The following is a 24,791-nucleotide window of genomic DNA, read 5'->3' as shown; positions in this document are numbered from 1 at the left end:
CCTAAGAAAACAATGAAATGAATTTGCAAGACTAGACAGAAAACTCCCTGAAATAAACCTCTCAAAGTCAAAATGAACTATGAATGCTCACATCTTTCTGTGAAAGATAACTTTATTTTTATTCATAATTAATTCATGTATAATTGAAAATAGTGTAACAACTTCATGGAAGCCTTTTGATAACTTAAGGATTTCACTGCAGTCATCCTTGCCCATAATGTCATCCTTTTTATTTTAAAGTCATTGCACCAATTTGGTTTAGCAATAGCTGCAACAATACATTTCAGCAGATATACCTGATACTGACTTTTCAATTACCAAAAACACTTTCGAAATAAAATATATAACTAGTCCCAAATACTTTCTTGTGGCTAAAACTTACCGTTACTATAAAACACACATGCATATGTGCATGCACACACACCCACAGTCAGACCAATGGTTCTTTAATACAAGTCATGGGTTATAAAATTAGCCATTCTTAATTACAATCTATTTAGAATATGATCCTGATGTGTAAAGAATACCAACTCACTCTACAGTCAGCCAGCCAAGGTTCACTTCACTAAACTTTTTTTTTTCTCTTTCCATGAGGCACCGGGGTCAGAGATTGAACCAGGGACCTCGTATGTAGGAAGCTGGTTCTCAACCACTGAGTCACATCAGCTCCCCTGAGTTGGTTTTTCTGCTTGTTTGCTTGCTGTTTTCTTTTGTTTTTAGGAGGCACCAGAAACTGAACCCAGGACTTCCCATGTGGGAAGCAGGGGCTCAACCTCTCAAGCCACATCCGCTCCTGCTAATTTTTTTTAATGTTTTTTTTTAAAGATACATAGATCACAAAAAAATGTAACATTAAAAAACATAAGAGGTTCCCATATACCCCACCCCTCAGCCCCCACTCCTCCCACATCAACAACAACCTCTTTCATCATTGTGGCACATTCATTGCATTTGGTGAATACATTTTGGAGCAATACTGCACTGCATGGATTATAGTTTACATTGTAGTTTACACTCTCCCCCAGTCCACTCACTGAGCCTCAGTAGAGTTGCAACACCTGCTCTCCATTTAGTTGGACTTACCCAGTTAACATGGGGGTGAAGACGTTCAACCACCACACCAGGGAACTGAGAGTGCCTACAACTACAAGCAGGAGAATCGCATCCATCAGCCATGTGGGATCTAAGCCCCCTCTCGATTTAGAGGTGGAGTGGACATCGCCCTCCAAGGGTCCATAGGATGGAGGACTAACATGGATTAGAGTGGACTTACTGGTATTCTACTATAGAACTATTGTGACTCTAGCAATGGAAGAAATTGTATCATTGATGTGGAGACAGTGGCCACAGGAGTTTGCTGAGGGCAGGGAGAGGGAAGAAGAGATGTGATGAGGGGGCATTTTCAGGACTTGGAGTTGTCCTGAATGATATTGCAGGGACAGATGCTGGACATTATATATCCTGCCATAATCCACTAAACTCTTTTTAATCTCAGTGTTCCCTGGCACAGTAGCAATCTTCATTTATTATGTAAAAAGTACATTTAAGATATAAACTAGATATAAACTATCCGTAACATGGATCGTCAACACATCACAGTGACAGATAAGAACTGAATCTATTGCCTAAATTTTAGATTCTAAAGATGAAAATAAAAACATAAATCTTCTTTTATTTTTCAGAAAACTTTTCTTATTTAGGACAGAAAATGATGTTCTGAAGAAAACACAAATATGTGAAGATGTGTCTTCATGTCATGCATATTTTTTAAAACTATACTTTCAAGGGCCTGTAAGAGCTCCATTATTACCCTTGATTATCTATTTCACTTCTTAGGCTTCTATAAAATGGCAAAATATGGAAATGAATAAGAACTGTTTCTTAGGTACATGTTAAGTGAAATAAACAAAGGAAGACTTTAAGAAAAAGTTCTAGATACACAAAAATCTTACTGTATTCATATTTTTATTTTTACATTTTATTTATATTAGGATATTGTACAATTTTCAAAGCTAACAGAATCTTTTTAGTATGTGTATTTAAAGCATAACAAAATAAAAGTATTTCACAAAAGAATTCCATATTACAGTACTATTGAAATATGAGGCACAGGATAATTATGCATTTGTGGGTTATAAACATAATACATTCATTTTAAAGAATAAACATTTAAGGTGAATAACATTTTCGTTAAAATAAATATCATGGTAAATGTTAACAGCAACACCTGAAGTATAATGGATACCAGAAAGGTGTTTTGTAATAGATCCTATGAAGAATGGTAAAGATGAAATGGCTGTAATATCTTACTAAATTTACAATCATTGCACACTATTTAGCACTTTATTTATACAGGGATTCTCTTCATCCACCATTCCTGAATCTCAGCACACAAAAGAAAGCTACCCCATATTTTTCTCTGGGTAACTGGTACCAATGTCTAAATAAGATTCAAAATCAGATGTACCATTCATTTTACTGCTTCTAAAATCGATTCAAATATTTAACTTAATTAATACAAGGCTACTTATAAACAGAAATATAAAGAGAACATTTTATAGGTGATTACACAAATTAGAACTTATATTCATCTTCATAATTCTTTGCAATGATCCCATTCAAAATTAAAATTTGGTTTTTACATAGTGGTTTCTTCACAAAAAATATGAACACTTACATTACACAAATGATATACAATCCAAAAACAAAAGTTTCCGCATGTAGAAAATGATCAGGGATTTCCCTGATCATTAAATTCTTCCCAGCTATTTCTTTCTGGTAGATAGATTCACTAAGAAGAAAAGATTAATTCTTTGCTTAAAAGTCAGTGTGAGAGATTAAATTAATGACGTTAAAATCCATGTATTTTTAAAGATTGCAAGGCAAAGAAGAGCATCTGTTCCAAGTACAGAACATTGTATCTCAAATAATTTTATTACATTTAAATGACCATGATGCTAATAGTCAACAAAAAATTTTCTACTGAAACTTGTGGAGATACATCTGTGGATGCTCAGTGTTATAAGTCACTAGAGTGTGGAAAAACAATGCACTCAGTCTTCATATAAAGGACCAACCAGGTTTCCCTTGCCTATCCCAAGATAAACTCACCCTTCAGAACACACACATAACTGATTACATTTTGAAAAAAGAAAGATGAATTGATACTGTTTGCCCTTTATTTATTTTTAAAGTTTACAAATGACTCAAAAGTATTCAAATGATTGCAAGAAAGACATATATATATGAAAACTCAAACTTAGCAGTTATATCAGCTAGGGCAGGTGTTCTCTGAACAAGACATTCCTGTTGGCAGGACAACGGATCCCAAGGTTTTATGGTAGCATGGTGTCCTTTAACAGTGACTACCTCATGGCCTTTTGGTTTCACAATTCTGTGAGAAACTGGTCATCACAAACAAGAAGGCATTCAGGGAAAACACATCTCCACAATCACATTAACTAAACTCTGTCCATTTCCTTAAACTAAATGAAGCATTACCATCTCTGTTGTTTTCATGGATGAATACAGTACTTAAGAGTTTCTCAACAGAAATGTTAATCTCATAAAAATTCTGGCTCTACTAATGGCCAGTTTCATTTATTTAAACATATTCTAAAATTACAACCTTACCAAATGAATTGATACTGATCAACATACACGGGTACAGAATGACACACATACTTTCTTCCTCTCTAACAGACAAAATACACTCATACAGGATGGCCCAAATTTTTTAAAGTTTAAAAAAAGTTTTCAATTCAGGAAAAGTATTGGTATTCCAAATATATTTTAAAAGGGTACTATGTTTCAGAAAATCTGAAACACTAATAGATAAAATGCATACACAATATAAATAAGAAAGTAGCTTGAAGACTATAAAAAAAAATTTCTGAAGGGGACCAATCAGAACTTCAATAAAATCTATGAATAAAAGCATATGCTTACACCATAGTGGACAATTATGAGTGAGAATGCATTTAGATTTATAAAGAAATCAAAATATAGTACTGCAAAATTATTCAAAGAATATTTTTCAAATGTACAAACAATAATAACAACACAAAAAAAGCCTTGGGCAATGTGCAACTTTAAAAATAACTATCACACCAGTCAAACAAACCCTTAACCACTTTTAAAATGGATTCATTTATACCATTTTAATGCAAGGAAAATATTAGAGATATCAAAACAAAACAAAAAACTCTTCAGTGTCTGACTCACATTTTGCCCCAAACCTTTTCACATTTAACAGCTGCATTTCGAAGGTGTAAGCTAATTTTAAATGCTTCTCAAATAGTGTCTACATTTATCTTAAGAATTATTTGAAAACTACAATGCTAAGAACTAAAACACATACTTCAAACTTTTAAAAATAAAATAATCACAGAAGTTCACAATTGTGTTCATCTCACATGTCTATATATGACAAAAATGCAAACAAATCACATGTTCAGATACTCTTTCTCAGGTTATAAGACTGAGCTGATGTGTACCCAAGTTACACGTTCAATATTTGGCACTGAGAATCTACCTGAACACAATTTTATCCAAAAATCCAAATGATTGTAAAAAACCTTTAGTCATTAAAAACTATCATGTTTCATCTACCCACCTAACATGCAATTTGATTCTTCCATTTGGGGTTTGCGAGAAAGTGACTTTAACTGGTACAAAATGAAGCTTATATGAAAACTGGTTAAGGATTCAAAGCACATTAGCTCTGAAATATTAATCTTAACACCCAGACAAATAAGGGAGGTATGATTTGCACAAAAATACTTTAAATTATTTTGGTTATGGTCTTCATGATCTTCCATGTGTTTAGCTGCTTGCAGTGCATGCATGCATCCTCTTTGCTACATCATAAACATAGGTGATGTCTGGTCGCTTCTCTGGATCCGGGTTAATGCACATATTAACTAACTGTCGTAGCTGCAAAAACAAGAAAAACAGCACAACAAGCTTAAGAAAACGATTTCATTTAGCTATTTAAAAAGAAGAAATTTTGAGTAGCTATACAATTACTAGGAAAGCACATTTTCCTGCCTAAGTGTTCATTTGATTAAAACTATGTAAGACTGCTGTCAGTGATTTTTCAATTAGTCAAAAGTTCTAAGAAGTCTATTCATTGGAAAGCATAAATGCCAAGCATGAAGTATTTCCCATAATCAGAGGCTTTAAAATGGACCCTGATATTTTTCAGAGGTTAATCAAAAGTTTTTAACTATAAGGCTCCTAGTGGACTCAAGATGTGTGAGATAAACACATATATTTGATCTAAAACTTAACTACATTAGGTTTTATTGAATGTCTAAATTTTCCTAATTATTTTATTTATCTAAATTTAAATGGGGCCATTAAGGTAGACAGCTACCATATGAATTTATCATGAACCATTTAATATAAATATATATGAAAAGGTTTATATTAGAGAAAGTGTTCCTCTCTCAATTCAGAGTAACAGGTTTCAAGATAGATGAATTGTAAATATTATTCTAATCTTCCACTGTGTGAAGCTGTATTAATATCCTCACTTTTTAGATGAGAGCTGAGGCTTACTTATTTATATCACAGAAAAAAAGCACTTCTAAAAAATTAGGAAAAAACCCTTCCACATGGTTCTAGATCCATGGAGTGGAATAATACAGGATTTTATTCCCAGTTCTAACTGCCATCAGTTCATGAAATTATCTGTATTCCTAATGCATTCTATTTCATAAGCAAAAGCCAAATCAAGAGGATGAGTTAGGTTCTTTTGCTGAGTTAAGTGGGTTGTCAACAATAATTCAGACATTTTGAAAACCTGCGTTAATTCTTTCTAGTCAGTGGAGTAGCATTTAACAAATTATCAAGTTGCCATAATTTCTTCATAATCCTCAACTTCTCCAAGAAAACAGTTTACAACTGAAGTAAACAGAAGTGATGATAAAATTTGTGGGCTGAATCTTGTAACAGTGCTGTGGGGAAGGTGAATGCTAGTGAGAAATGTCATTCTGAAAGAAGATGTGTGTAAAGGAAGCTTCTGAAACGAGGGGTTGGGGTTTGGTGAAGATGCAGTATAGCGCAGTGGAAACCAGTCTTCCATAGGCCCTCTGCAGTTCTGTGCCCTTAGGTAAATCGCTTTCTCTGGAGCTTTATTTATTCATTTATTAAATCAGGAGGGTGGAGTAGATCACCTGTAAATTATATGATTCTAGTACAATGAGTTTAATCACTTAATTTCCCCATATTTGGAAACAACAATGTAGGATGTCAATTTATGAGGGGGTCTGAAGATTTCAATTCATAGACCTTGTAAAAAAGCAGGAAATAGGATTAAAAATCCTTCAAGAATATAGTGATACACAAGGTATTTTTTTACGGTGACTAAGAGAAGTTTAAATGAGAGAAAGGTTAGCATTTTACCAATTATACACAATAGAGAAAACGGTAGGAAAAGCATTTAGTGATGCATATATTTTGAAAGATAATGTGCTCTATCAGGTCACCTCATGGTCAGATATTTTGTTTAGAGACAAAAATGATAAAGGAAGCAGAAAGAATGACAGGAAAAGATAACTGCAGCACAAAAATTCATTAAATTTCAACCAAAATACAAAAGATGCAATAGCAACTTCTCTACTAGATAAAACTGCCATATCCTTTAAGTTAGTCTAATAGCCTGAATTTTTATGCCTAATATCACTGAATAGGGTGAAATTTCTAACCTACTGATCGTAAATGACTGGCTCTGAAGTTCTCCTGGCATAAGGAGAAACAGTGAAGACCAGAGATAGAACGATGCACATTTAACTAAGAAGACAGTGATTCTCTATCTCTCTAAGGTAAAAGATGAAACCTGGGAATAACAAAAAGGGAGGAAAATAAAGAATAAGGTAAATGGAGCTAGTGGAAGCAGGGGGAAAGAGCTGCTTTTTAAAAAACATATTTTTTAAATTTATTTTTAAAAGATGCTTAGATTATATAAATGTAACATAAAAAAACTAAGGAATTCCCATATGCTCCACTTCCCATATCTCCCACTTTTCCCCACATTAACACCTTCTTTCATTAGTGTGGTACATTTATTGCAATTGATGAACACATTTTGGAGCACTGCCACTAACCATGGGATTGATGCTCTCTCTCAATTAGAGTGGGTATCACCATCCCAGAATCCTCAGGATTGGAGAATAAAACATGGACCAGAGTGGACTTACTGTGATTCTATAAACTTACTGTGATTCTAGCAAACAGCTGCTTCTTAGGCACTCCTTAAAGATGGCTTTTATAAGGGATGATGGGTGAATCACGAACCTGATGGTGGACGAGGTCAGGGCACTACAGTGTTTCCTTTTCCCTCCCCACATACGTAGTTCAACTCTCCACGAAATACGAATCTTTTTTTCATATTGATGCCTTTAATTCTATTTTTTATATAAACCAATTTTATTGATACATATTAATAAAGCATACAATTCATCCAAAGTCTACATAAACATTTTCTTGTTTATTATTGAAATAATGAAAATAATGACTGAAGTGATGAATGCATAATTATGTGATTATACCAAATATCACTGATTGTACAAATATGAAAGTTATTTTGCATAAAGACTTTTCCTTTCCAGAGGAAAATGCATACCTCTGTAAATTTAGGAATCAAATAATCCATTAATATGTTTTTCCCTAAACTATTTGTTATATAATAAGCAAATCAGTAAAATACATAAAGGATGAAAACCTTGTAAAATTAAAATGTGCTTTGATAGCAATTCTCACTCACTAATCACACCACTATTTCTGGAGGATCTATTCTATAAGAGATACTTGGCTGGTGACGATTGAGGATTCCAAAGATAAGTCAATCAAAGAATCTGTCCACAAAAGAATGCTTTTGTCCAGGACAGGAATTGAGAAAATGACTCATTTTCTTTCCTGCCTGCCTCACTCTCCCTTCCTTACTGGCCCTCCCTTTTCATTCATTCATTCATTTGTTCATTCAATAAATTCTAAATGAATATTTTTTTTGTATCAGATTTTTTTCAGTAAGGATAAAACAACAAATGAAACATACATGGTACCATTGTATGTATCTCATACACCTTATAATCTAGTGAGGGAAGATTAAATGAGCAAAGAAATAAATGAATGAAAAAATAAGTGGGGAAATTATAAGTTCATTACAAATTACTAAGTGATAAGCATCTCAAGAGAAACAGAGGTAAAAGACTATGCATGGCAGTTGCCCAAAGGAGGAAATTATTACTTTTCTCATTTTCCTACAATCTTTTAAACTCTGAGCTCTTCCAGCTCATTCCTTGAGGACACACCTGTCAGTCTTCCTCCAGGTGCTACAACCATCATCTTGAGTACTTTGACATCCCTTTGGATGATCAATACAATATTGTAAATCCAAAGTTTCTTGCTGACCTGGCCTTAATATTCACTCTCATTCTACTTGAGTCTCTGCTTCCCAAGGGTAGAACCTGTTCCTTATGCCCTGTTTCATATAAGAAATGTTAAGTACAAGGTTATCCTTCCAGGTCTCTCCTACCTTCCTTTCAGTATGGTTGTACTTGGATTTGACTGACAACAATTCTAATTCCTTTCCTCTTGGTAAATTACCTACTTTTGGATTTATGTCATTCATTTCCAACTTAGACCTCACAAGGCAATCCTTCAACCACTTATTTGCCAGCACCATTAATAAATGGTCCCTTGTCTTTTTACTATACTTGCCCTCAAAATGCTTTTTCTTTCTTCCCATACCCAGGGTGTTATGGGCTGCTGGAGAAAATCTCAGACATGTCATCTGATGTCACCAGATTCATGGGTTCTAACTGCAAAAGGTCCTTAAAAGTTGTTCTACAACCCATACATCATACCTGCTGAGCTCAGTTTCCCACAATGACTAGTGGTGAACTTTACTACTCTGAAGGCTCTGTCCTCCCCAACTCCCTCTCACCCATGACCTGCCCTCCTACTTCACAGAGAAAAATAAAAAAGATTAGGCTTAGCTTCCTCAATATTCTGCCCCAACAGTTTCAAACCTATCTATATTTGAGCTATCTCATCATCTTTCTTCTAACATCAGAATTTTTTTTTTTTAACTCTCAATTCCATCTCTGGACTATCTAATTATCTTGCTGCATATCTATTCTCTAACGCCTTCTTAAATACCCTATTGCCCTGTAGAACTTATTATTTTGGATTTGGCCTGCACTGTACCCTTCATATACTTTTATTAAAGTACTTAAAACATTTTATTCATTTAACGTCTGTGTTCATTTACTAAAGTGCAGAATCTTGAGGGTGGATAGCAGGTAAACAATAAGTGCTCATTTGCTTGCTGAATGAATGAAAGCACTCATTTATTTCTTTGTTGATTTGATCTTCCCTCACTAGATTATAAAGCATGAATGGGTAACTTCGGGCGAAGGGTGGAAGGGATGGTTTTGTGGGGGTAGCATCTGAACTGAAATCTGAAGCATGAACAGGATTTTAATATATAAAAGTGGTGGAAAGTATTCTAAGCCAAGGTAAAAGAACGAACAAGGTGCTGAACCAAAGAATGTATAAAGTGCATGAAAGCAATGACAAGTACTTCTGAATGACTGAGGAGCAATAAGGTTGAAATTAAGATAAACTGAGGCCAAATAAAAGTTAAGTTTAGAACAGGAACAGACAACAGGAAATCATATTAAAGCAGGGAAAAAGAGAACATTAGAGCTGTGCTTCAGTACATATATCCTTGGTATGGTCTAAGATGGCATGAAAGAAGAGCAATGCCAACAGAATGTTCAATTAAGTTCCTGTAAGATTTCAGCAAGAAATACTGTTCGTGAGAATTTTTCACCTGGGTATCTGAAAGGAGAATGTTACCATTAACACAAGTGGGTAACACAGAAGGAGGAGTAACCTTGAGTGTATAAAAGGAACACTTTGAGTTTTGAAGGTAGTACATTTGAGATATTCACATACTGATATATAGACAAAAATTTGAAATCATTTTTTATTTAATTTTGGATCTGTACCTAGAAAACTGAATTGTGTATTTGTATATGTTAAATAATTTCTGTGACTCTACCCATATCTAGCTGAAGAAGTTAAAGGAAATGGCTCAAGTGAAAAGTTGTTACCTATGCTCAACATAATTTTGAATTGTATGATTCTCTTAATACAAGGAGATGAGGATGAACAACTACCACACCAAGGAAATGAGAGAATCTACAACTGCAAGCAGTAGAGTCCCATTCGTCAGCCATGTGGAATCGAAGCCCCCTCTCAATTAAGAGGTTGAATGGGCATCACGATCCCAGAATCCTCAGGACTGGGGAATAAAATATGGAATATGGACTAGAATGGACTTACTGGTATTTTACTATAGAAGTATTGTGATTCTAGCAATGGAAGAAATGATACCATTGATGTAGAGACAGTGGCTACTATAGTTGCTAAAGGCAGGCAGAGGGAAAAAGAGGTATAATATAGGGGCATTTTCGGAACTTGGAGTTGTCCTGAATAATATTGCAGGGACAGATGCAGGTCATTATATATCCTGCCATAACCTACAGAATTGAGTGGGGAAGAGAGTAAACTACAATGTAAACTATAATCCATGCTGGTAGCAGTGCTCCAATATGTGTTCATCAATTGCAATGAATGTGCCACACTAATGAAAGAGGTTGCTGATGTGGGAAAAGTGGAGGGTGTGGGGAGTGGGGCATATGAATCCCCTATATTTTTTTAATGTAACATTTTGTATGATCTATGTATCTTTTAAAAATAAATTAAAAATACATTTAAAAAATACTCGTGTTAATTTGGTCTCGCTTAAGGGTAGTATCACCCTGGATTACAAGAATAAAATATTCCAGATTTATATAGCATTTAACATTTTGGGAACTTTTCCATATCCTCTTATTTTTCACATTTATTTTTAAAGCAATGTAACACCCCACAACAATCTCATTTTGCAGATAAAGAAATTAAGAGCCAATTAAAAAAATGGCAGTGGAGCTTGAACTGGATCCCAAGTCACCTGATTGTCACTGCAGGGCTTTTCCTGCTTTGTCATTATTAAGCACTTGCTTACGTCTGAATTCCTCATGATGCCTGTAGCAGTTTGTTTTGGTTCATGAATTCCAAAAATAGATAGGGGACAGGTCTTATGTGAATGTGATTAAAATATGATTATGGCTTTAATTAGGCCACATCAGTAGGGTGTTGAGTCCCCGTCGCTTGGTGGGTTGGGGTTCACAGATAAAAGACATGGCAAAGGACAGAGTTGGAGTTTTGCTGCTGGAGTCTTGAGCTAGAGACCCTGGGAAGTAAGCACATAGGGCAGCTAGGTCATGAGGAAAGAGAGAAGGCCCCGGGAAGAGAAACAAGCCATTTGCCTGATAGTCTACAGCTTCCCCTGTGGAGAAAACAGATGCGCTGTGCCCAGAGAGAAATGAACTCTGGGAAGAGAGGAACGCAGGAAGCCTGAACCCTGGCAGACACTGGCAGCCATCTTGCTCCAACATGTGGCAACTGACCTCGGTGAGGGAAGTAACTTATGCTTTATGGCCTGGTAACTGTAAGCTTCTACCCCAAATAAATACCCTTCATAAAAACCAACCAATTTCTGGTATTTTTTATCAGCACTCCTTTAGCTGACAAATACAATGCCTAATATAGCTTTGCATGAAAACTATTCAGTAATACTATCTGGTTGAATATCAAATCATTACCACTATTACAGAATTTCACTTTAAGGTTTTATTTGAGTCCTCATCAGGAGAGATCCATTACTAGATATTAACAGGAAATATCAGTTACAAAGATGCTCATAACTGAGTGGAGAAAATAACATCTCAGTTATCTTAGTCTGCCAGTAAGAATGTGATCTGACTTCCATCTTGTGAACACAGTGGTGAGATGCCTCAACTTTTATTAAGGGTATCAGCTTGTCCTGCTGCTTATTTTCCCTTCTTAAGCAAATCAGTGGAATAGAATTCCATTACTTCAGGCCCTTGACAAAGAGTATACAACCTTGAACTATGTGCCACATGGCTCCTATCAAACTCTTGCCAAGATAATGAAAATTTAGGGAAGAACCTGTAAGGGCTCTTTACTCCTTTGGATAATCTAAGTTCTACCCTTTAATCAAATTAGAGCACCAGAAGTTTGCATCCTTGGAGCACCTTAGTTTATTCTGCTACCAAGTCAGTTTTCCAATATTGTGCCTTAAGGCTTGATTTTGGCTTGTATCAAACATCACCTAGGTATTCATTGTAAACATGCTGTTGAAGACACTGTCTGATACATTACTCACAGATCCATATATGAGATATTTCTTTCAGAATTTAGTAGGAGGAACTCCACTGAGGAACTTGGTATGTTTCCTCCTTAAAAACAGAAAGAAGTTGCTGACTATGTTTCCCTTTGTGCCATGACGGAAAGGAAGCAAGAACCAAATGAGAAGCTCAACCACAGCCAACTCAGTTGGTCATTACATACTCTTCTCTCCTTTGTTCTGAATTTGTACTTCTATTTCTACTTTTAAGAACATGGAGTCCTGTCTTTTGTTTTAAGTGACCTCAAATCTTTTTTCCAAAAAGGTTGACTGTACATTATATTATATGAAGGGAGATTTACACAGGCCTGTACTCTTAATATGGTGTATTTTTACTTGATATATATGAGATAATTATTGGTTATTCTAAACAGACATCTAAACAGGTCTGTCAATTTGGCGGAGGAAAAAAAAATCAGTGGCAAAAGTCTTAGGTGTAGAAAGGAAAAAAAATCCAACAAATAACTTACTGTTAGGTTAGGATCAGCTATGTACTAATTGTTTCACCTTTAACTTAAATAATTTGGTTTAAAAATGCAAATTCATATGGACCCATACAGGATAAGAAGGAATAATCTCTTGTCAGACCAGATGACAATTTAAGATACATAAACAAGGTCACATTTCATCCCTTCTTCTTTTTTTTTTTTTTAGGTACTGGGGGTTGGGACCTGGAACCTCGTATGTGAGAAGCCAGTGCTCAATCACTGAGTCACATCAGCTTTCCTGAGTTTTTTCATTTGCTTTTGCTTGTTTGCTTTTTGTTATTTTTTAGGCGGCACCGGGACACCTCCCATGTGGGAGGGGGAAGCTCAGTCCCTTGAGCCACATCCACTCCTCCTTCTTTTAATGTATACAAAAGTAGAAGATTACTTTTAGTTGGTACAGTTATTTGTAACCCTGCCATAATTAATAGAAGGATATAACAGCCACCTACATATTATAAACCAGGAATACCATTAAAAGACAGTGGAAAGGGATTAAAATTCATTAAGTTGAAACAAACGTCTCATGACAAAGGAAGGTGTTGGTGGAGGGTTGATGTATGGGACCCCTGTATGATCCTATGCACTTTTGCTTTGTAAGTTCACAACTCTTACTATACACTTGTTGTTTATGTATGTTTGTATATAAATGAGATATAAAGATAATAATAATAATAGGTTGAGTTGGGGGAAAATATTTTGGTTAGTAGTAATATTTTGACAAGGCTCTTTAATCATTAGTTAAAACGGTTTAACAACAATGCAAGATATTGGTGGTAGGGTGAGTTACGAGAGTCCTGTAGGATGTTATATATGTTTGTTTTATAAGTTCACAACTATTACTACACATTTATTGTTTATGTATGAGTGATATTCAATAAATTTGTAAAAAATTCATTAAGAAGAGGAAGATAAAAACCCTTGCTTTTGCCAGATAATCTCCAACTTTTTAAATGTATTAAATACTGCACATAACAGTTGATTCACTTCATTATTCAGGGGAGCGTTTTCTGCAGCTGGAGAACACATCTAAGGCCATGTTACTTAGATGTCCATGTAAGCATTTGTTAGTTTTTCTCAAACTCTGATGGACACCTGGAAAGACAGTCCTCTGAACATTTTCTGGTCACAAAACATCTCTATGTTCTATGAGATAACTTTGGGACTTTAACTAAATGCTAGTCCTAGTACCAGAACAGACAGAATACCATTTCCTAAAAGCTAATTTTCACTGAATACTTACATAAATTAGGCATCATTCCATGCATGTTTACATGATTTAACTTATTCAGTCTTTATAACAACTTTTTGGGGGTGGGTCCTATTACTACCTATATTTTACAGAAGTGACTTTCCCAAAGTCATCAAAGCAGTAAGGGGCAGAGCCTAGTTTGAACTGAAGCAGCCTAGCTCCAGAGGCCTGAGCCCAAGCTCCTAACTACTATGACATTCTGCCCAAGGTTTCCTAACTTGGCCTGAAGGTCAACCACAGCCATCTCTGCACAAAGATAGGCACAGACGGTTGTTAGGTTATTTGATTCTCAAAAGAATGGTATCTGTCTCTAATATTGGTTCATGTGATTTCTAAATTAATGAATCTGCCCTGATATTTCATGGGCTAACACAGATCAAAAAAACAAACCAAAACTTTTCACTAGGGCTCTGCAAAACTAGGGATGAAATACAGGCATACTTTCTCCATGAGAAAGAAATACTTACTTAAGTGATGACACACAAATCTTCAGATTAGTACTATGACTACTGTAGCAATTTTATTGTTATTTCTAATCTGACTCATTCATTAAAGTAACAGTAACTCTCTCCAAACAAACTGTATTTGGACTTTAACATGGAAAAATTTCATTATACCAGATAATAAACCTACATAGTGACTTCACAAATCATCAAAAAATGCCTCTAAGTTTTCTCTCAGAAAGTCAGATATTAAATAATCAAAATCTTAAGAGATCTTCCTCAATGGTACTCTCATATTTAAAAAAAAATTTCCTACAGGCATCTGGAAAAAAGTAAGTTCCTTTAAAAATTTCTAATATGCATTTAAGATTTTGTGGTGATTCTAAGTACTATGTTCAAGGAAAACATATGTTCATATAATAACTTTAAGAATTATATATAAATATATATACTCCTATAAGATGACCCCAATTTCTAATATCACTTAGAAAAACATTTCATGGCTTATGTCTTCTCTACAACTTCATGTAGTTATTATTATTTCACATATATTAATAAAAATGTGTATACTTCTTTGATTTTAAAAAAACTTTAATATGAGAATTAAGGCAAAAATAAAGGTCTGAATATACAAAAGTCTGCATAAAATCAGAAAAGAAATAAACATGTTTAATTCAGATATTTAATAGAAATTTATAAAGCAACACAGAAACATTAAATGAGAACAAGCACAGAGAGTAAAAATGAAATGGATTCTCTATAAGATGTTTCTAAAGGATTATAAAATCACAAACCACATGGAAATTAATGAATGTTTGTTTTTTAAAAAGTGGAGAAAATATTAATATATTTTGATCCACATATTTCTAAAGAAATATCAAAACAAGTATGTTGATACCAGAAATATTAAAAAGAAGAGTGTATTAATAGTCATTGTTGTCAGGGTGATAACCCAATTACGTATCAAGTTCAGTCACGTACAGGTAATAACAATAGGGCTCTTTGTGCATTATAGCTTTAGGTCACTAACACAATTCTCAATAGAATAATAAAGACTGGTGCTATTGATATCATTTCTTTTTCACCCCCATCTTAATCCCTCAGAGACCAATTATGTTATATCAGCCTCCCAGATATACCCAATTTCCATCTACCCAAGGACACATTTTAACATCCCTGAAGTGGGTCTAATACATTAAAGTACACTATATTTCAGAGCTTTAGATATTTATACAAAATGATTAGGTGTATCCGACTTGTACACCAAAGTGTCACTAGTGATTGACTTGGGAGGTAAAGAGAAAAGGGAAAAGAAACTAATCTTATACAGATATGAGGTAATGTAATGTCTCTTTTTCACAACTAAGATTATTCAGTGTCTTCTGAAAACTGTGAAAGACTTACAGAAAAGTTACATGGTTTTATAGGGATCCCACAGGACATGTGAAATATAGGGCACAATTTTTGATTCATGTCTTCAAGGAGCAAGTCCCCAGTGTCACTTCAAAAGCATAGGTGAACAAAGGGCCTGTTTAAATATATATTTAAAACAAAAATGGAACATTCAAAGCTTAAAGATCTGTTTGTGGTTTTTTTGCAACTTTAGTAAGATGATTAATTGTTGCTATTAATATAAATGAAGAAAATATCAAACTTACTAAAACCAATTTTAGGAAGAAAAGTAAAAAATGTTTGTAGTTTGAGATAACACTCAATGATAAGTTAATGTGAATAAATAATTGGACAGGCATATATCACATTTATTATTACATACTTCCTTCTACATTTTCAAGTAAAATATTCTCATGTTCCTTAGCATTTAATTACTAATTACAGGGACTGAAAAAAATATATATGTCTCACAACATTACTTGTGCATCTAATATAATGTCCTTATTTAAATATCCCTTGGACAATGTCTTACAAAGAATCTTCCAGCACCAATTTAAACAACATTGGTTCATTTCTGATAATTCCAGGGAACTTATACTATTTTACTAAAACATGCAATTCTAGCAACCATAAAATAGAAATATTAGCCTGCTCAGATGAATAAAAAATTTTTATAAACTTAGCTTAACTTCAAAAACAAAACAAAAGAATCTCTACCTGACACCTGTTTTTCTCTTATTTACATAAAAGTAGCTTTTTTATGAGCCAAAATGAAGGTCATGTTTTTGTTACTGGCTCAACTTCCTTAAAAGCTTCTTTACAGATATTTTGAATTTTATAAAAACATATTATATATAAAAGTCAGGTAGAAAATTCAGTTATATTACTTAAAGAGTTTAGTATTTTCCTTTTTAAATGGTAACGATTTGGAAAATAAAATATTGGCAAAATTATGAAAAATTCCAACATTTCTGGTTTAATATCCTCTTTGAAACATATGCAGTCATTTTTACATACTCTAACATGTACAAACAACTCCTCCCCTTCAGCAAATAGTATTCTCACTTTTTCTTTTAGGGTTACATGGCCCTTGAGTCATCACAAGCCAGCAGAGTATTTTGAGCAAATGTCGGTGATGCTTCTGACCTCTAATGTGGTGGACCTCAAAGGAAGGAGATTTGAGATAAACATGGTGGGTGAAAGGGTAAGAACAGGTAATTGAAAAATGGAACTGATAAGGCTAAAGGTAGAAATCATGAAATGCTCACTCAAAAAATACCTGAGAGTTTACTACAGGCAGTGTGGACTCATAGCAAAAGCAGTGGCATGCCAGCAAGGCAGAGGCATCCTAGAGTCTTGTATTTGCTCTACTACTATCTGGGTCTTTATTTGCTCATATGTAAAATGGGAATACTGCCATCATCCTTCTTTCTTTAATGGCAAAGTTGCAAAATGGATTAAAGAAAACAGCAATTTTCAAGAGTTGAAAAAAATGCACTATTATAATTATATTAAGTCATATAAATATATAATATTTATGCTCTACAATAGCCTGTAATTGTCTGAAATCAGTTTAGCGCAATTAAAATTTAATTTTGTTATTCATACATAATTGAGCACAATAAAGGTAATGCTTTTTTTAATCTTTGTATTAGTTTTTAAATACTCTTGAAAATGCAGGACTTTTCTTGTCTCAAAAACAATGAAAATGACACTGGGAATTCTTATGCATTAGAGTGAAGCAGCAGGGAAGATGTGGTCAGGCTGCACAGGTAAACTATTCCAGGAAAAGCCAAAAAGGAAGGAAAAAAATTCCCCGAGAAGGAGGGCAATGTTCAACTAAGAAAGGAAGACAAAAAAAAAAAAAAGGTAGGGAAGTTAATGCATAAAAAAACTTATTCCCATTTATGAGATGAAAATTTATGAAATTTCATTCATTGTCCATTAATTATTTGATTGAATATGACTTCTTATGTTGATACTTCAAAGGATAATCTTATACTTGAGAAGTAGTCCCATTTAATGATTTTAATTAAAAAATATTTTTCTATTTAACCTGGGCTGCAGGTTTAAAGCCACAAAACAAACAGAAATTTAACAGAGACAAGAGAGACATTAAATAGTGTGAAAACTGTATTTTGGGATTGATAATCCTAATTCCAAAAGTATGTTTTTATTCCTTCACCTATACAAAGGAGTAAAAAGACAACCAAACTAGCACATCTCCAAAAATATATTTAGAAGAGTCACAAATACTGTACCCTACAAAAGTCTTTATTTACAACAAATGAAAAATTATTACTGGACAGATGAATGTCTGCTATAGCAATCAGTTCAACACTCTATAATTATAGTCTACTTCATTTAAAAAGTTTTGACTATCTCCCCAATGTCTCAAAGATTCTTAAATTTCTTTTTCATACCAAACATTGTTTTTAAGTCTTCAATTTAATTCCTCTCTACCCTAATCTACTTTTCTCAAACCAGTATCACCTTTACTCCTATTTCTTTAACGTTCACCTGCAAACTCTGTACTGACTTTTCAGAACTTTCTTCCAAACCTATCTGCTCAAACCTAAACTGAAGAGAAATCTGTTTAAAGCAACCACTGAGGTACAATTCTACTCAAGTTTTCTTGTGTCTTCCTATTTAGACTAGGAATTTTCAAAAATAAATAAAAAGTAATAAAGAGATGAGGTCGGCAGTCTACATGATGTTAATGTTCAGATTTTAACAAAATATACACGTTAAAAAGAACATGGCATAGTCATATTTTATAATTTTCCAAATAATTATCAATGTAAGTTTCTATATTTTTTACTTAGAGTCTAATGAGATAACTTAGTGAAAAATAGTAAAGATACATAATTTTGATGGTCACTCCAGTATCTCTTAAAGAAATTACATACTGAAACTGAGGGGGAAAATCTATTTGTCTTCTTTCCCAGTAAAGAGACACTGGACAATTCAGAGATGAAGTTGCTTCCTTATGAAATAAGAATGAGATAAATCACATAGAAAGTAATATCAATAAAAGAAAGCAATCATATCTTCTGGCCTGTCTTTTGAGTAATTTTCTGTTTCATTAGATGGTTCTACAGAGGAGTTTCTCTCATTCATTCAATTGTCATTTATTGGTTCATTCATTCTTTTTCTTTATTCCTTCAATCTTACCCCTTCACTCCCTCACTCCCTCAATCAATCAATCAAACAATTACTAACCCCACAAACCCCTTTTAATGAGTCAGGCCCTGGATATACACAGATAAAAAGCAGAGTTATTGCTCTTTAGAAGCAGGAGCTTGACAGTCTGGTGGGGGAGCCACATGTGTGATTTGCCAAGGAGAGGGAGGTTTGGGGACAGAAGAAAGGTGATCAGAGAAAACTTTATGCAGGAGATGATGTCTAAGCTATGTTTTAAATGAAGAGAATGAATTTGCCTGATAAAAAACAGGGGAAGGGGTATTTCAGAAAGAGGAAATTACATCTACTAAACATGAAAATGCAGGGAACTTGCACTGGTAGATTTAGGAGAGGAAGAAGGGAGAGGTATGTAATTAATAAACTGTGAGAGATAAGTCCTGGTCAGATGATGAGGGGACTCTTGAATCATAACTCCGCATACATAGTAAATGTTCAATAAATGTTTGCTTCACTGATATTAATTTCAAGGTTACCAGTAATACCAAACCTAATTTAAACTAAGATATATTTAAAAGAAAATATCTATCCCTTTATCTCAAAAGACTTTTGTTGTTAAGTTATTCCCTACTGATCCATGGATTAGATCATTACCGGAAAAGAAGAGAATATTAAACACCAAATTAAAAAAAAAACAACTGTCATACACAAAAACATTTTAGTAAGCAACAATACATATATTTCCTAGTACCATCCAAGTGTAGCTGAGGTATTTCAACCTGGAACACTAACCGTTTGCACATAATTATAGCAAGATAATTCTGAAGATTTGACATACAGGCCTATTTTTCTAAAAGATACTACTTTTCATTTTTTATTTTAATGCTTAACTGCCTCTATCCTTTAGCGTATAACGTAAAACACTCCCCCGAATCCCAAACTTTTAAATTCTGAGTTCTTCTAAATGGAATGACTATGTCTAGAAATAAATCTTGTAGGTTCCTTAAAGATTTCTATCAATTAGGGCTGGTTGGCTGGCATACCTAGTATTCTCATGAAATGTTCCCTTCAAATCCTCTTTGGGCAGTAGCCTCAAGATTTATCAGTAGCTAAAACAATTTTCTAAGCTCCTAAATGTACTTTTGGAAGGAAATTAATTTCCTTAAAACTCTTATTTTTCAAAGAACTACAGAGTTTGATACAGGTTTAGCTATAAAACTGACACTTAATAACTAGTCTTTTAATTTAAAAGGTTCACTGTTTAGAAACTTTATCTGTACTTTACCTTTCATTTATTTGCCATGCTAATAAATTCAATTGCAATTTGGATTTTTAATAGATATAAAGAGATTACTATATAAAGAAATATTTAAGATATCATTAAAGTATAGCAGCATCAAATCTATTTGTTTTTTTGCTAAAAAATTCTAAATAATTATTTCATAAAGTTCCTACTTAAGGAATAAAAGTATTTATTCGCATATCTGCATTTCAAAGCTCTTTTCCTGAGAACTCTTCTATTACTAAACAGATTAAAGTAACATTATGTATAATCTACTTTTTATATTTCATTCCTTTAGTAAAAATTATTGTCCATGTTTACCTAGATATTAAAGCTTTCTACTTCATCAGGGCATAACAACAGATTTTACCATTATGAGGAATTGTACTCTTTTTTGGAAAGTACAAAATACATGTTTTGCTTTATATCTCTTTTCAAAACTGGGAACCATATAGAGTAAAGTAAAAAGTGGAATCTATTTTCCTTTCCCAACTCTAAGACCTTCTATCTGGGCCAGACTTTGATATTTGCCCCTTGGCTGAGAATCCACATATCCGACTTCACACTTAGCTGCAGTGAAGTAGCCCTGCAGGCAGGCCGACTTCAACGAACCACTAGTGGTATCATCATTAAAATCCTGCTGAAGGTCACCATGGTAACCGCCTGCTGAGGCTTCACTGCTGCACTCGGCATCTCCTAATCAGCTACCATGTGAAATGCAAATTCAGACAGTCTGAAAATTAGTCAAGAAGAATAGGGGATGAGGATGCAGATATGTGAAATATTCATGTGCTTCCTGGAAAAAAGAAGACAGCATGAATGACACAACAAAGAACGGCCCCTGACATTTTTGATATCATTTTGCATTATTGTTCACACCCTACTGTATTTCCAGGCCTATAGTTCTGAAGTTGGTTTTGTGAAATGCCATATTTATATTCTATACTAAAAATAGTAATTAAAAATGGCTAACAAAGTAATAGCATTAACATCAAATAATGATAATTCTTATAAATTATCAGCACTGCCTTATAGGAGTTTATTTAATTATCTAAATGAAATGCTATTTTAAAAAAAACTGGGCATCACTGATTATCATTATCAAACTACCTAGAAGAAAAAGGTAATTAATATATTCTAGGAACACAAATGCTTTCTATGTGATAAAAATTCTTTAGAGATATTTATTATTCAAATTATACTGACACAATTTTCCTTACATAAAACTAAAATTGACTGCTATTCATTTCACAACAGAAAAATTAACAAGATTACCTAATAAGTGAACTTTATACTTGTTTTATATTTGGTTTTTTGCTCCCTTCTGTACTTCTTGGGCAAAAAGACACTTTTGCTCATGAGAAGGTCAGATGTCCTAACTCAAGATAGTGTTTTCTCTGTGTAGAAAGATCCCTGATGAGTTTTCCAAAAAGAGGTGTGTGAACACTTTTCAGTTGACCTGGGACAATGCTATTCTGCATATGTCCTCCTTAAATATTGGTAAAACCATGACGATTTATGCCAAAGTGGGAGATGTTTTGTTCAGTGAAAAACTCGATGTTGGGCAGAGCCTAAACAACTAATTTCCATGGGTTACCAAAGCAAGCATGGATTCAGATTTAAATCTTACTAAGGGAGAGTCTTCCCAAATTTTCAATCCCATCCAACAGACTTTTTAGTGTGTCTAAAATAAACCTCAAAACAATTCTCTAAAGGAATTTGACTGCAGCTGTGAGGTGGTGATAAGGCAGGTTTCATCAAAGAAGGGAGGGTAACACTCAAATGATATGGTTGAAAGACATGGAAAAGATGTATGTTCAATGGACAGGAAACACGTTCTGCCAGAAAAAAAGAAAGTTACAATTATTAGTTGGTCTCAGATTGTGAGAATGAGGAGTTAGCCCTATTAAGAGGAGCCACCCGACATGTTGATTAATTAGAGCCTGGGTTTGAGCATTAATTCTGCCCTTTGCTGTGTTCAGAGTACTATAAAGTCAGCTACTATTCTTATCACACCTAGGAAGTGGCCAATTTTACACCACATGCTGTGTTGTGTTCCATTCCATCTTATGAATTGCAGAGTCAACTCTTTAAACAGCAAGTCTCCAAGAGAATGAAAACAGGAAGAAATGTGTTATTTCTGCCACCTATACCATCCATTAGCATTTCTGGACAAAGTAAAAATTCTTAATAAAATGCAAATGTTATTAGCAAAATGAACAACAGATGAACACATGGACTGAAAAACTACTTACTTCCTCTGAATAGTGATCTGAAGGAAGAGGTGGGTAGTCACACTGTTCTATCTTCTTACACAGAGAGTATAAATTCATTTTGTCACCATAGAAAGGACTCTGTAATGCAGCCATCTGTAAAATGCCCCCAATAAATGATATAGTTACATTGTAACTTTAAAGTGATTTCATCAAATATATTACTCTGGGGTACAAAATAATACTTTAAGTAAACTTTTCTAGGTAATTTGATTTTTATGAATATTCCTTTCTGAGAATTATTTAGTAAGTTATAAACTCTTACTTCAAAATTTTTTTTTCCAATACTTAAAAAATTTCCTAAAATAGAGAAATAGTTAAGGCTATACTTGTTTCTTTATATGCATATGCAGTACATGACACTTAAGAACATATAATAATTTAAAATTCTCTATAAATACGATGTCATAAAAACAAGACTACCTCACGACTAAACAGATATAACAAGGTACAGCTCGGTCTGGTAATGGTCAAAATATAACAACATGGAAATGAAGTTTAAACTAAATTATATAAATTTAAAAAGTGAAAAAAACCACCCTAAATTATAAACTAGTAATAGTTTAAGGAATAGAGTTCATAGCATTTTATCTTATATAATAGTTTCAGGAAAGAAAGCTTATTCTGAGGGAAAAAAAAGTCTTCTCAATTTGAATAAAATAACTGATCCCCAAATCATTTTATAATTAGAACCCTTTTTTTTTTTTTATAATGTCCCAAAGCACCAAATATATTAGAGAAAGCTCTATCAGGAGCATAGTTGCTACTTCAGGGCCTCCAAATGGGATTTTTATGCAGAAAAACATGACGTAAAGAATGAACAACCTTAAGAAAAGGACATTATTGAATTTAAATTTATTTTAAGACAATGTTCTAACTTGACATTTAAAGTGCAAGCAAGTACTGTGGTAAGCAGGGTTACAAACTAAAAATTCAATTTAAAATGTTCACATCCTGTTCAAAAGCTTCTAAATCTTTGAACCGCAGCAGCAAGAATACAACACGAAGACTGAGGGTGCCCCAAAGTCAGTCACCCTTTTCTACATGTGCTAATAAGTTTGATTTTGGAAGGACAATGTGTACATTCCCCAGACAGGCAGAGTGTGTGTGAAACACGCTAGTCCATGCTGTGCTACTCAGTGAGCTTCAGTGGGGACAGGACAAGCTGAAAATGGCTCTCATCTGTCTTCTGGTGCTCCAGACAGAGCTTTAACTCCTTCAGAGCCTTGACCAGGAGGGGACAGGATTGGTAAGCAGACCTGGAAAGCAGCTCAACAAATTTTTACCTAGCCTACATTTTACATAAACCTGTATAAAACAACATTAGGAAGAGCTGCTACACATGAAGAGAAGAAGTAAAACACAATTTGAATGTCCCTAAACATATAAAATACTGCACCTGAGAGGAAGTCTCTAAAAGAGGAACTGCAATGGTGATCGTCTTTCTTGGTTAAAATGTGGGACACTTTATGATAAAATAAATATTAAAATGCCTTTTTAGAAAATACACTAAATTGTACTCTCCATGTTTGCATAAACCCTAAGTAAATGTACATATATTCATTATCATATGCTAGGTGTTCATTACAGCATTTTTTTGTCTCAATACAGCAAAGTGTTAAAAAAAAAATCCTGAACGTCCCCTAAGGAGTTAAATGGGAATAGTATATTTTCATGCATCTCCTGCTTTGACAGATGAAAAATGTCAACTGTCCTGTTTTTATTTTCAAGCTTTTGCACTATTCATCTGGTTCATTAGTGCATCTCGATGCTGCCCCTGACAGCTGCTCGCCCTCTCCTCCCAGCAGCTGAATTTTTCAGGCTAATTTGATCCTCCACACTGAGACGATCGCTAGAATGATTGACTTGCTCCCTGACCTCCAGGGTCTGACTTTCCTGATTAGTATTCTGGGGGTGTTGGAGGGACGAAAGCCCACTGTCTGTCTTCAGGGCTGGTGGCAGCTTTCTTTTTTTTGAACTGTAAGCCACCAACCTACAACCCTGTAAGGATGCAATTGCTGCGCTGAACAATAAAGGAAATGTGTAAAACCTACTTTTCCATGTAAAGGTCCGTGTAGCAAAAGCACAGCATCTTGATTTTAATTAGTAAAGTCTACTTTGTTGCATATCAATTAAAACTGTCCTGCTAGTTTTTTTTTTTTTTTTTGAGGTTTCAGGAATATTTGAAAGTCTAATTT

At 34.0% G+C, this 24,791-nt stretch overlaps 1 protein-coding gene across 5 annotated transcripts in view; it reads right to left on the bottom strand.

Moving 5' to 3' along the window:
* Positions 1-1,948: 1,948 nt before the first annotated feature.
* The window catches only part of NEK7 (NIMA related kinase 7), a 160,717-nt gene continuing 137,874 nt past the window's right edge, over positions 1,949-24,791 (bottom strand). For 4 of the 5 annotated variants that reach the window (XM_004476343.4, XM_058274922.1, XM_058274923.1 and 1 more), the window contains 2 exons: positions 22,576-22,689; positions 1,949-4,935 (listed from right to left, as the gene is read on the bottom strand). In XM_004476343.4, the coding sequence (XP_004476400.1) occupies positions 4,825-4,935; positions 22,576-22,689 (225 nt within the window). In that variant the 3' untranslated portion in view covers positions 1,949-4,824. Of the gene's footprint in view, positions 4,936-21,029; positions 21,117-22,575; positions 22,690-24,791 lie in introns of those variants that run through there. The other variant, XM_058274925.2, reaches the window with a different exon arrangement.

Source organism: Dasypus novemcinctus, chromosome 13 (assembly GCF_030445035.2).
Source record: "Dasypus novemcinctus isolate mDasNov1 chromosome 13, mDasNov1.1.hap2, whole genome shotgun sequence".
Lineage (NCBI taxonomy): Eukaryota > Metazoa > Chordata > Mammalia > Cingulata > Dasypodidae > Dasypus > Dasypus novemcinctus.
This window is presented reverse-complemented; position numbering and strand designations above follow the sequence as displayed.